The following is a 13,897-nucleotide window of genomic DNA, read 5'->3' as shown; positions in this document are numbered from 1 at the left end:
AATGCACTGTGCACCATAAAAATAATTACATCTGGTTCCGTGACAACAACATCCAATTTTAAAACACATTTTCAGAAAGTCCACCCAGAGAGTCTTGAGAACTTTAGAGTCCACAAAGCAGAGTTTGTGGACTCTAAAGACCACATACAGGCAGACCCATCTGTTCGAAAATTTCCCAGTAACACAAGCAAAATTTGACAATCTTATAACATGATATGTGGTTTAAGGAATCCACACTTTGGCAACTGTAGAACAAAGCAAATTCATTGATCTAATTCATAGATTTAACCCAAATGTGACTGTGATGTCCGGGAGGACTCCGCTAAAGAATCAAGGATGATTTCCATGTGAAAAAGTGACCTGAAAGAGATATTAGAGAAAAGTCAGTACATTTGCACAACCACTGATACCTGGTCCACAAGCAAGGCCAGCTACATGGGTGTTATGACTCACTGGATAAAGCCAGATTCAATCAAAAGAGAATCTGTTGCACTTGGATACAGGCACTTTCCATGTCCCCACACATACAGTCGCATTGTTGAACTTCTTGAAGAAATTCACACAGAATTTGGCTTGAAGAATGAAAACATTGTTTCCACAGTAACAGACAACGGATCTAATGTTGTAAAAGCATTTAAAGAATTCACCATCTCTGTTGCTGCACAGGAAGAGGATGATGAAACAAAGGGAGATGGCCTGTCCTTCATTGGCATAAATACATCAAATGAAGACATGTCTGAAGAAGATGGCATCATTCTGCCACCTCATGTTCGATGTGCCACCCACAGCCCCAGCTTAGTCATTACCACAGATGCAGAGCAAGCAATGAGGGATTTTCCTACACTCTATCGCCTGAACAACACTGCTGTGGGAAAATCTTCCACGTTGTGGAATGTGTTGAGGAAACTGAAGACAACAGATGCTTCCTGAAGTGATAAACCAGATGTTGATAACTCCTTGTCCAACACGGTGGAATTTATTGTTTCACAGCTTGGACCAACAAACCAATTTGCGAAACAAACTTCCCCAATTGGCAACACTTCAGTTCCCTCTATTCAGAGAGGTTGAGCTTGACTACTTGACTACTGTGAAGAGTACTGTAAAATCCTGTGGCCCATAGCAATAGCTATAGACCATTCACAGAGTCAGATCTCCTGCTACTGGGAGTGGGGAGCTCATTCCCACTCTTTTTGCAGTCCAGTCCAAACTACAGGACTTGCAAGCCTCAAACCTACCCTGCTGCTCCCAACTCCTGCAAACCATCTTGACCGGTTTTGTGTGTTCAGCAGTTACCTGCAGCTGAAGACTGAAATCAATGAAGCCATGTTGGCAACAGCAACGCACCCATTTTTCAAGGCAATGGAAAAGAAGAGGATTCATCAGCTTACCCTACATTCAACTGAAGAGATGGGCCTTGTCCTTGTTTTGTAGTTAATTTATTACATTTGTTAAATTTGTTTTGTAGGTAATTGCATTTTGTAACAAGATACATTTTGATGTATTTTGCCAATCTCTGTAGTAGTAGTAGTAGATGTAGTAGCAAATATAGTAGGGGTATTAGTAGTAGTAGCATTAGTAACATTGACTTTAAATTTGAATAGTTTATGGACAGCTAGCACCAAACTAGTTTATTTTGTCTGTTGACATTCATTGTATTAAATAATAAATAAATAAAACTATTTGGATATAGATTTGATCTGACAGACCCTGGAGTATTTCCCTCAGAATGATACACTTCCTCAGATCATGCATCTGCATTCTGAGATTAAATGTATGAATTATAATGCTGACGCTCTGTGTAGCCACGGACACGCAGCTTTTCAAACATGTCACGTTCTGTCAGCAAAATTTAAACAAGGTGGGTAAATCATACATTTCTTAGTGGAAGGGTAGTTTGAGTGCTTTCGCTGGATGTGAAGTAATACTTTGTTTAGCAAGATGTTGTGTTTATTTGTTAGTATTGTGTGGTGGATTATTTTAAGCTTGTAGACTATTACCACTTTAATTAAAAAGGAGATGGATGAACATTTTTCACTTATATCTGCATAATTGAATAATTGTAATTAGGCTATTGATTTAACCAGTTCTCTGCTGGGTTAACAGATTGTATTCTAATGCAGAAATTACGTGAATAACAAACGTAAAATAATTTTGAATTGGTCTCCCTATTTGTACTTCTGACTTGGTGTGAGTGTGTAATTGAGTCTTTTTTATTCATTTATTTATTTTTTACATTATATCGGTAGGTTATTTCTGTCAATTGAGGGAATAACAGTTAAAGTGCAAATGTGTCTGTTAGTCTGCAATTAGCAATTAGCCTGCTTATAAGGTAATCTCTTTAATTATCCCCTCCGGTACCCTCTGCATAGCCTGGACTTCCTGATTGCATGCCTGTTGAGTCTAAGCAGCATAGATATGTGTTCCTCAGTAACTTTCTAATAGGTCCTTCAAAGGAAGGTGCTTTCAGATACAGGCCACACAATTTGTATTTGAAGTGGCTTGATATACGGACTATTTCATTTTTGATAAATGCTCCTTTTTCTGCAACCGCCCAAGGGTATCTACAAAGGACCTAACACCTCTAGGCATGGAGGAAATGTAATCAAAATGTACTTTATTCTTCTCCTTGAGTAGCAATTTCAGAAGAAAATTGCACTTATGATTCAAGGTGTCTGGGCAATTTGTGTGTCTATATGTAACTTTTGTTAACACAGTGTTTCTTAGTTTAGTGGAATGTAGACTGAACAGATACTAGAACCTTTTTTAATGTTTGGACTGATGAATTAAAACTGTGTCATAGCCAGGCAATACAATTGAAGTCTAACATGGGGTAAAAAAGGTCACAGAGTATCTTTTTGAAAGTGTTTATTAAACAGGAAATACTTATTGGTTCATACAATGAGCTGCATGCTGGATACTGTATGTGCCTTTGTGACACTTTGTTTTTAAGTTCAATATAGTAAAATGAAAAATAAAAAATAGTACTCTACCTGCCAAAGTTTCTCAATTATCTAGTCCTTTATGTCAAAAAATGGTTGAATGAATGCACAGGTAAAATTTTAAATCATTATGACAGTACTGGACCAGGTAAATATTGGAGTACAATCATTTTTCACTGAAAGGTTGCTTCTTCCAAACAAATTGATTAGTCTCTATCGAATTACTATTACTAGTTACTATTGAATGATTAATACTGAATTGAATGAATCACTGCTTCGTCACAGCCAAATGCCGTTTTATGTATCCAAGTGCAGTAGCTGCAGAGGAACTTATCGAAACTCAGTTGAATTGCAGGCTACCAAAGGAGCTGCAGAGAAAAGGCGGGGTCAACACACATGATGGTCCCAGGCAGCCACAGGCCCTGCGGGGCTTTGTTTTACATTTCAAATCAGTAACCCGTACAGGCCGGTGTAGTATAATGGCGGGGTGGCAGTGTAGTATAACGGGTAGGAACTGGTCTTGTAACCTAAACGGTCACAGGTTCAATTCCTGGGTAGGACACTGCTGTTGTACCCTTGAACAAGGTACTAAACCTGCATTGCTTCAGTATATTCAGTCCAGCTGTATAAAATGGATGCAATGTAAATTCTACGTAAAAAGCTGTCTAAGTCGCTCTGGATAAGAGCGTCAGCTAAATGCCTGCAATGTAATGCAGACCAAAGAAACTCTGTGAGGAGATTTAAATCAACCCTAGTGGAAATTCCGGTCTGATTTTAAAAGCAGGTCCAGCTGGTTTGAAGCTGGTTTGGAGATTGTCAGGCTGGGAACAAGATGGCTGAGATAGCGACCATGCTAGCAAGACAGTGTCCAGCTGGCGGGCCAGTTTGGTACGGAACCATCACCAAATTCCCAGATGGTATCCAGCTGGAGCAGAAGCTGGTTCCTGCTAGATTACATCTTTTGCTAGTAGCAGGAATTCCCACCAGGGAACTGCTTTGATTGATGTGCTGACTGAGTAATACTGGGAGTCAATGTCTGAAATTGGGAAGAGTGAATCACAAACAAATAATTCACATGAAAGCATCTCACTTATCTCTTTCTGAGTTGTGGCAAAAACAAAGCTCTGTCATACGTGTCATTTCGCGTGCACATTTTTCTTCTTCACAAGCAGCTGGGAAGTTCAGAATCATTAAAAATGAATTCACTGTTGAATAATAAACCAGGTAAATGTCTACAAAAAATAAAATTATTGTCATGAGGATTTCGGTCCAGTCAGGACTTCACTTCTTTCTCAACAATGCCCTGGGCCATCGTGTCACCAGGTTAGGTTTTCTGGAGCTTATTGTAATGGGGCTGTCATAATGGAAGAAGCACAGCTGCAGTTGAGACTGACAGCCTGCAGCTCAAACTTAAAATTGCCCCTCTATCACTGTCGCTGCACAGAGGACAATGGGAGTGTGTGTGTGTGGGGTTGGGGGGGTAAAATGAACAGCTGTAAATTACTTACACTGGAGAGTGTAGGAGGAATGAGGTGCACCAAGGCAGGCATAGTTCACCCCCCCTCCTTCCACACATACACACACACTCAAACAGTGAGGCCTTTCCGTGCATTATCTAATCCTGCCATTTCTCACTGCCTGCAGCTTAAAAAAAAAAAAAAAAAAAAAACATTGATGGCATAGCACCTGACACTTCACATGGAACACAACATAGAAAGCTTAGCTTTTGACTGCTGCTGTTCTGCCTCTGAGGGTCCATTTTCTTGTTTATTTCTTTATTTAGTGATGCATAAGCAAGTGGTAGTTATGGCGGTGGGCCTTGCCGGACACAATTCCACAAAATATTGTTTTGGGAAGAAAATTTTAGCCCATCATGCATCATGGTGAAGTGTGTAGACAGCGTTTGAAATGGAAATGCATGCAAATGCCCTGTTTACTGTTAGAATCCTCTTTGCCAGGAAAATTCATAGTTTGACAAAAGACCTTGTCTGTGATGTCATTAACAAGGCCATTTACATAAAATGTTCCACAAATCAATGGTTATGGGAAAACTGGCTCGTTACATGAATACAGTGAGTCTAGATGTTCAGCTCCCAGTCACTTTTCCCCTTTCAACAAGATCCTTTTCTCTTTGGAGGAGGCAACTTAGCTTTTAACACAAACATGTTCTGCTGTTTCTGTCAATTTAATAAACAAAGCAATCACATTTGTATTTTTTTCTTACGAAACAAATCTATGCCCAATTTAAAATCTGTCGTTTAAATGGCGCATGGGAAATATTTTTTTTATCTGTGTGCTGAAGAGTCCTTGGTCATGAAGTTATTATTTTTATTTTTTTAAATAGAAACATTTTGTGTAATATGCACATACAATATTTGCATAATACTAACAGAATTGCACAGCTGTAAAAGGTCACTGTGTTGTAAAGAATGTTATGTGGTCCAATTTTGCTTGGTATTTTGGCATAAGAGATAGCTAAGCTATCTAGGAATCATCTTGAAAATAAATTTGTTTCAGTGTATGCCACAGCAAGTTAAGAATTCTATGGCTACACGAGGACAGTGAGCTGTTGCTATTGCTGGTGTGTGGCTGGAGTGCTTTTTGGGTCCTGAAGGTACACTTACACCAGGCTGAACTGAAGCCTGGCAAATGTGCTGTCATTCACTCGTTACTTTTCATGAAAAGGCACTTTACAGTCAACCAATGGGAGTGCTTGACCAATACCTTGTTTTGCAATGGAGTGAGATCCTTTCTGTGAATACTTGGATGAGTATATTGGTGTATCACTGACTCCTATATACAGAAAGTAACAGAGATCAAAATTATGCACCACATAATGCACCATCAGCAGATACGATCTCAACCTTTAAGTGAAGTTTGTGTTCGAATCAATCAGGGTCTGTTTGGCTCATGCTGAGCTGTTCAATCTGGCCATGCAGCACCTCTTATAATTAATCTGTTCCGAGCAGATAGTGATCAGTTCATTAGAATGTTATGTACACATTGGAGGACATTTATAAGGGATAAGCCATTCAATTTGAAGTCCAATATCCTCATAATTCACATAGGAAAACAGTTTTACTCTTTAGCTGTAGTCAGTCTTAGTCATTCAGTACTTAAATTTTACTTGTTTAGTATTTTTCTTTTACATAACGTTGGCACCACAAACGGTGTTTCGTTGCTTTCATTTCTGACAGCAAGGTACATGGAATCAATGAAGTCTACATGCAGTGTAGTATGTGCAATGAGTTCCACAGTAAGTAAATTTATCATGTAAACATTTTACTGGAAATCCTGCCCAGGGCTGGCCTCCTCAGTTGCTTGTAAAACATCTTGGTGATCAACAGAGGGCGCCGATGTACCAAAAGGAGCACATGAAATGTGCAACAAGACACTCATTTCATTCAATACTGCATTCCACATTTAATTGTTGTCATTTGTTTGTTTGTTGTTAGTGTATCAGAGAACACCATAGCACAGTATGTATTGGTAACTAACCAAATGAAATACATGTTCATATTGTCCATTAAGGTCAAACAAATACAGTGTTTGACTTCTTGAATAGAGATAAGAGAGAAATATATCTTTATCGATTTGTTTCTTAGCTGTCATTGCATTAACAATGTTGGTTTGAGGCAGACCACAGAATATTTAAAGGAGCCAGAGGATTCATACTCTGCAGAAAAATCACATATGATTTCAACCCACGTATCAAGAACATGGTATAGTGATTGTAATGACAAACATTGGCTAGGACATATTTATTCGAAAATAATGACTAAGTGGGGTCGCTGAGTGGTTCCTCTCAGTTCCAGTGTGATGCCTACCAAGGTCTGATGTTAAATCCTGAAAGCACTTGTGCTCGCTCTGGTGACATGATTCTCCACAGCATCACCAGGGAGGCAGGGTTTTAATTGACAGGATGTTCCTCATCTTATAATACCAGGGTGTAGTACTAGGGTGGCAGTGTAGTATAATAAGGAGCTGGTCTTGTAACCGAAAGGTCACAGGTTCGATTCCCAGGTAGGACACTGCCGTTGTAAACCTGCTCAAGGGTCCATTTGCTTTAGTATATATCCAGCTGTATAGGATTCAATGTAATGTAAAAAGTTGTGTAAGTCGCTGTGGATAATAGCATCTGCTAAATGATCTGCTATTTCTGATCAGTTGGACTCCTACATTATGAATGAAGGGAAATCCTCTGGTACAATGTCTGAGCAGCTCAGATGGTGAACTTCAAAGAAGTAGCAGCAGCATTTGATTTATGGGGGAAGTGTATTTTTGTATACTGATCAAACTTGACAGTAATTACAGTAGATAAAGGCCATTGCAACCATGGGTCAAGGACATAGAAACATATTCCAACTTCGTTTCTTGGAACAGGTTCTCATACCCACTTTCTTTTTCAAAAGTAATAGGAAATTGTTACTCAGCTTTTAAAAATATATATATTTATATGACTTAGATCTATGTGGCTGAACATTCATCTCCAAAAAAGAATCCTTTATATAGTTACTTAATTTATACCGGTTCTGCATATTTGTAATCTTCAAGGTTGACAGAATGAGAATGGATAAAGGAAAGCAGGTCTGATGGATGCTATTTGTAAGACAGATGAATCATATGTGTGGCAATATAATGTGACATTGAATAGTTGCTATTTCAAAAGCAAAACACATCCCGACAACCCAGTGCGTCTGCTCCCCTGCCTCATACAATCAGAATGATAACCGAGTCTTTCAACGCCTTCATTTGTCTTCATTTGTCTGTCACTTTTCTTAATATGTAATTTTCCAAACACCAGCTAATTATCGTCCTGAAGCCCAATTCAAATAAATGTCAGAAGTGGCAAATCTCTCATCTTGCTTCTCAAGTGGAAATGCAGGGGTTTGCAGCAGGGCTTTCAGGCTTGCTTCTGAGAAACCCTGTTTATCCGTGTTGGTATTCTGGACAATTCCATAAAGAACGCAGCTCGCTCAGAACATTAATTTGTGAGCTTCCACGATTTTTCTCTTTGATATACTCAGAACGAGGGAACATTAATTGGGCGAGCTTCCACGGTTTTTCTCTGATAAAATCAAGACGAGGGAACCAGATGTCCACAGTTTCAGCAGCTGTAACTCGGGTGCGGTTGGCTGTCAATCAATCAACCAGTTGATCAACACAATCAATCTGCTGTATGTAGTACAGCCCACTTTGCAGACTACATATAAATTGCCTGCTCTTTTGACAATTGACATTGTTATTTCAGCTGTAAAAAAACCAGCACACACAAAGGTCCTTACTTTGTGTACCCCAGGTACACAAAGAAACTAAGGAAGCGAACAGTTAGGCCACCCTGTCATCCATGTATTTTATAAAAAAGTTCCTTCAGCCTGTCTGTTGAGGAAATCCACAATTATGTTGTGCTTAGGGTCCACCATGTTTTCCACCACCAAACATCCAAACACAACCCCAAATACCTTTCCCAAAATCTTTGATTCGTGGAAGGATCTTTTTTAGAACAGAATTTTTTTTAGAACTGCGCTGAAGCTTTGAAGGTTAATCAGCTTTCAAATAAAAGCTTTTAAATATTTTAAATAACAAAAATTGTTGCATCTTTTAATTCATAACAACATACTACTAGCCCAGTCAGATTTACACCTTAAAATTCAACCAAATGCAGTATTTAAAGTGTCTTGAGGTCCATGCTGAACAGCACAGTTGACTGATTTCCTTTTTTACCACCTTTTCTTATTTTCTTGTGAAGCCGTTCAAAGATATGCCTGTGATGTCTTTAATTTATTCATTTGATTTCTGTGACACTACGTCAGCATTCCGGCTGTGCATACAAGTGCAATTCATTGAACTGATTAATTCTAATTTCGGATTAGCATTAAAATTAAATTAACTTCTAAGATGCATCTCTTGTTTTGATGTAAATTGAAAGAAAAATAAATAAATTTTCTCGAGTGCACTTTATGTCTGACTGGGACTTGTTTGTTTTGGTATTCAGACAGGGGTGCTTTCATCCAAGGTTCCTTGTTCACAGCCTTCCATGGGAGTTTTTTTTTTTTTTTTTGGATGCTGGGTAGAAAGGATGCTGGGTAGAATTTCAAGAAATTGGATCATGAGAAAAAGACAAAACATAAAAAATATAAGAAAAAAAAAACAACACAAGAACAACAAAGTGACTTTTGTTAGACTCAATTTCCAAAAGAGCATTTCTCAATGTACAGTATTCATGGCATGCATCATTACAATGATGCCTTTAAGTCAAAGGCAGTCCATCTCAACAGTCTCATCTTTAAACTTGCAGAATGCATGTGGAATTTGCACACAAAAGAACTAAAGAAAAAAGGCCTGATGAAAAAGAAGGTGGCTGATCTAAGTTACATTTGTGGAACACGTCACAAGCAGCTGTCTTACTAATTTAGCAATTTATTTATCCTAATTGCACACAATGTTACTTTTGGGGCTGTTCCCTGAAATACAGTCACCAGCAGACACGGCTTCTTAAAAATGTATATCTGTACAAACATGGAGGAAAATGGGCTTGTAGGAAACATGGTTACACCATCAAGTAAATGGTGTTTATAGGGAATATGTATGTGTTAGATATATCCAGTGTGTCCAAAGAAACTAGCCACACCCTCCTCTCCCTCCCGCTTAAAACATTTTGCCACACAACCCTGTGCACCTGATTATAAGCACTCAGTATTAACAAAGCGATACCCTCTCAAATTTATGTCACATTAACCACATTTTTTTTTTTTTTGCTTAATCACAGATTGCACCAGAACACGCTAATCAACAAAATGCAGTGACGTTTAATGGATTAGCCAGCATAAAGGAGTTAATCCCGCTGAGTCTCTTTCCAGCTCACTTGCAATTTCATTTGCACCTCGGAGAGCTTTCTTATTCACCGACAAAAATAGACGAAGCCTTCGTATAGCAACTAGCAATTCGCCGGCCTCAAATGGATTTAATTACTGCCACAGTAGCACACCGGTGCGGAGGTGGAAATTTGACAGCGTTCCTTTTGACCTGAAGGTTGCAGGTTCAATTCCCATCTGTTATATCACAGTTGCAGTTCTTTCCTGTCATTGATTAGTCCAGGAGTTATCCAGCTGTGTACATTCAAGACAATCAGAAATGCAAATGCATGTATTTTTATCATATATTTTTAAATTGCTCTGGATAAAAGCAGCTGCTAACTGAATGTGATGTTGTGTAAAGTAGTGTGTAAAGTTTTCTAAATTAGCACCCGGGACCAGGACTTTTATTTCACTTCACTAAAATATAAGCGTAGGCTAACAGAGCCACACTGGAGGGAAACATCGGTCTCTCCGCTGTAATTTAAGTGTGCATGGTCAGCTAGAGAGGGAGTCATTATTTTGGCTGCAATCCCTTTTGAGAGAGAAAAAATGATTTGGCTTGCATTAGTATAGTGAAGAGACGGAACAACGCAAATAATTAGCCATTTCAACATGTGTCAGACATTTTGTCTTTGATAACAATAAAGACCTAACCCCCCCCCCCCAAAAAAAACAAAAAAACTTATTGTTTGCCTTTATATAAAAAAGGATCAAAAGGGAAAACTTAATTAACAAAGCCATGCTGCCCTTTCGCTGGCATAAAATGGTGTATCTCAAAACAGTGAAGAGGAGGGTGTTTTTAAAACAATAGCTAGTCTTCCAGTTATGCCCTTTATAACATTTTGTAATGTCTAAATATTGTTCTGTTTTTTTAGCTTGGCAGCTTTTACACAGCTACAACCGACAACCAAAAACAGTTTCCCTCGCATTTGGAATCACCAGTTGTACTCCATTATTGTATTATATAATTTCACACACTGGCTTCCCAAAAATGCTGATTTGTATGCTGAAATGCTGAAATGTTAAGCTAAATTCTTTTTGTTGAGCTAAATTCTGAACACCACCACAAATGGTTGATCCACAGGTAGCATGTGCACCTAGGGCCAGATTTGTTCCAACACCTTTTTAAGGATTATGTGGTATTACAATAGTAAATAAAATAAAATAAATAAAATAAATAATGGTGTTACAGTATAGAATTTCACAGTACAGTCATATCAGAGACACTTTTTGTATAGACTGATCCCATAACACATTGCTTAATGACCATGTGCTAGTTCTCACATTGTTTTGATCAATTTGCCAACCAGAAAACAAAAATGCTCCCTGTGACAAAAACAAATGGTGTTGATACCATATTACAGACAGATGTAAACTGAGTATATGTAGTATAAACTAATTATGACCATTAGTAAACCTATCCAATTTTAATTACATTTGAAATTATAGACTGGGTAAAAGCAGAATTTGTGGTAAGTTTATCTAGTTGAATCTAACCAGAATGCACTGTTGCTTTTTGTTAAACTGATAAACTCTTTTAATCTGCATCGGTAATGGCTGAACCTATTTTGACAACAACGCTTTATTCCCATATGGTATAAAAAGAAAAAGATTATGCACTTTGCAGTCAGATAAAATCATAGCCTTGGCCTATATTTTCTAAGCAAGGGAGGGAGAGAGGGAGGGAGGGAGGGAGAGAGAGAGATAGAGAGATAGTGAGAGAGAGAGAGAGGAAGAGACAGTGAGAGAGAGACAGAGAGAGAGAGAGAGAGAGAGAGAGAGAGAGAGAGACTATAGTTACATTTCTGAAAGCGCCAAGAAGAATTAGCTAAGAACAAAGTAAGAAGAGTGCATTTTCAGATGTACAGTGAAAAATACCAGACTGAGAGGAAGAGAGGAACGCCGATCCTAAATCAGACAAAGAAGGCAACCGGTTCCAGGACTGGGGAGCTGTCCGACTTCTGAATTCTGTACCTTGTTATCTGAACGGCTCCTGTCACCCAGATTTATGCTGCTGAGGTCAGTGCTCATTTGGGCATTAATCTCCGTGACAACGTCTGTTGGCTTTTATAAAGACCTCCGTGTTATTTTGTTTCGCTTAGAGCTCAGAGTTGAATTACGCTACTCTAACAGATTTTGTGTGTACATGCTTCATTGCCTCTTGATTTTAAAACACTTTTTTTTGGTTAGCGCCCAACAACGTGTAATACCTCTGGAATCTAATAAATTCTAATAAATGATGTTCGTGGAGAAATTGATTGCATTTATATAGCACCGTTCATAGTGGGGGCTGGCCCAACCAAGAACACTTAATACTCACCTTGGTGACGTGCGACAGCAGTTTTTGCTAAATCACCCAGATGCTGCAGTTATGGATCAGACACTGCTTGCGGCTGTGGCCCAAAACGGATCTGAAAATACCAGTTCGATGTGCTTTTTTACTGTTTGCATGATCATAGTACATATCCGATCTGTGCAACGTGAGCAAACAATTAGAATTGGGTCACTTTTACCAGGCGATGTAAACAAAGTCTTAGATGTCGCCCTTAGATACAAAACGAAAACTTATGCAGCACCAAAGGTCCTCAACCCACAGATGTAATGAATTTCGTTGTTACGCAGCATTTTATTGATCGACTAAAGCAGTTGATTACACAGTTAACACACATCGCATGGTTTACTGGGTTTGAATGGGTGGCTGATTTTAAAGTGAAAACAAATGACAGCAGACCCCGAGACTCTTCAGGACCAGGAGTGGTACTACCATAACTCCCAAGCAGAGAATGGAACTGCCGCTTTAATGTTCTTAATACACTGAATGTGAGTTTGAAGCAGAAAAGAGGTCCTTCACCACAATACCTTTCAAGCACATTAAAGGTTAATGCCCCTTCCATTAAGCTGTTTGTGCAAGGAAGCAGGTGAAGTGAATACCTCAGCCACACTGAAAGGCTCTCATTAAGTGTCATACCTTCAAGTCAGATCACTTCTTTGCTAAATAAGCTTTACTGTTCATGCAGCCTGGGCCATAAATTATCCAGTTATCCATTTTACAGTCAGAAAGACATAGGCCTACTTCTAGTGGTGGAAAAGTTAGCAGGCAAAGCCAAGGCCATAGTGTCCTGTCTACAGTAGTGTTGTGGTGTATGGGGCAAACCGTTATTTCCGTTGAACAAACTGAAATTCAAAACTCCCCCGTCCACCAGGGAGAAAATAAGTTATTGGAGGTAAAATCAAATAAATGAATTCTTCATTCAACTGAATCAATTTTGATTTTCTTTAGAAGAGTGATGAAAAACGGTTAGGTGAATCTACCATAATGAAGCCACAGTGTTATTTTGGACAAAAGCTTCTTTGAATGCCTTGCGAACCAGCCTATCGTTAGTCAGTCTATCATCAAACGCAACCAATAGCCGGCGCTTTTGAGAGAGGGATTCTTGCTACTTTCCTACTGCCTCTCTCCATCGGGGAAGACTGGGACTTATCATTGGAACTGCGCGCTTCGCGGTAGTACTTTACTGTGGATTTTAAATTCACCACCTGCGTTTTCAAAACAGCCCGTTCGCTCGAGACAAACTACCAATAGAATCGACATGAACAGTCCGGTGTGCTGGGTTATCCTGATCGGGATGGCTATTCTGCTGCTTCAACAAGGTATGTTTTTATAAAAATAGTTTTCTCTGTGATGCTTGGAATACGGGAAATGTGCATTACCTGTGGAAACTCATGTCTTCATTAGTTCTGTGGATGAAGGGAAATTACCTTAAACGTGACGTGACTATTAGCCTTGCGCTACTTTAAGCGCGCGCTAATTCTGTTGCGTAATGTTTGAAGTGCTTTTCTAGGAGTGATAGATAAACAAAGTGATTCGTTTACTGCGACTCAAGGACGCTAGCCAAAGCCCGTGGTTTGAATGCGTCTCTTAAAATGCAATACAAGGGCTGACATCTCCCCCACATTTCTTTAAACGTCTGTAGCCTGTTTGTAGCCTATGCATGCACATCTGTAGTGTCTAGGGATTGGGACGAATAGGCTAACCGGGCTGTGCCTGGTACTTGATTTTCATGACGTAACTATAAACAATTGTTTATCAGATTTGTTTAT

General features: G+C 39.0%; 1 protein-coding gene across 3 annotated transcripts in view; it reads left to right on the top strand.

Annotated features, from left to right (window-relative positions):
- Positions 1–13,239: 13,239 nt before the first annotated feature.
- LOC135236004 (protein CEPU-1-like) overlaps positions 13,240–13,897 on the top strand; it is a 258,438-nt gene continuing 257,780 nt past the window's right edge. For all 3 annotated transcript variants that reach the window (XM_064302123.1, XM_064302122.1, XM_064302121.1), the window contains exon 1: positions 13,240–13,447. In XM_064302123.1, the coding sequence (XP_064158193.1) occupies positions 13,387–13,447 (61 nt within the window). In that variant the 5' untranslated portion in view covers positions 13,240–13,386. The remainder of the gene's footprint in view (positions 13,448–13,897) is intronic.

Source organism: Anguilla rostrata, chromosome 12 (assembly GCF_018555375.3).
Source record: "Anguilla rostrata isolate EN2019 chromosome 12, ASM1855537v3, whole genome shotgun sequence".
In the NCBI taxonomy this organism is placed as follows: domain Eukaryota; kingdom Metazoa; phylum Chordata; class Actinopteri; order Anguilliformes; family Anguillidae; genus Anguilla; species Anguilla rostrata.
Note: the sequence above shows the minus strand (reverse complement) of the source record. Positions and strands in the feature narration are given on the sequence as shown.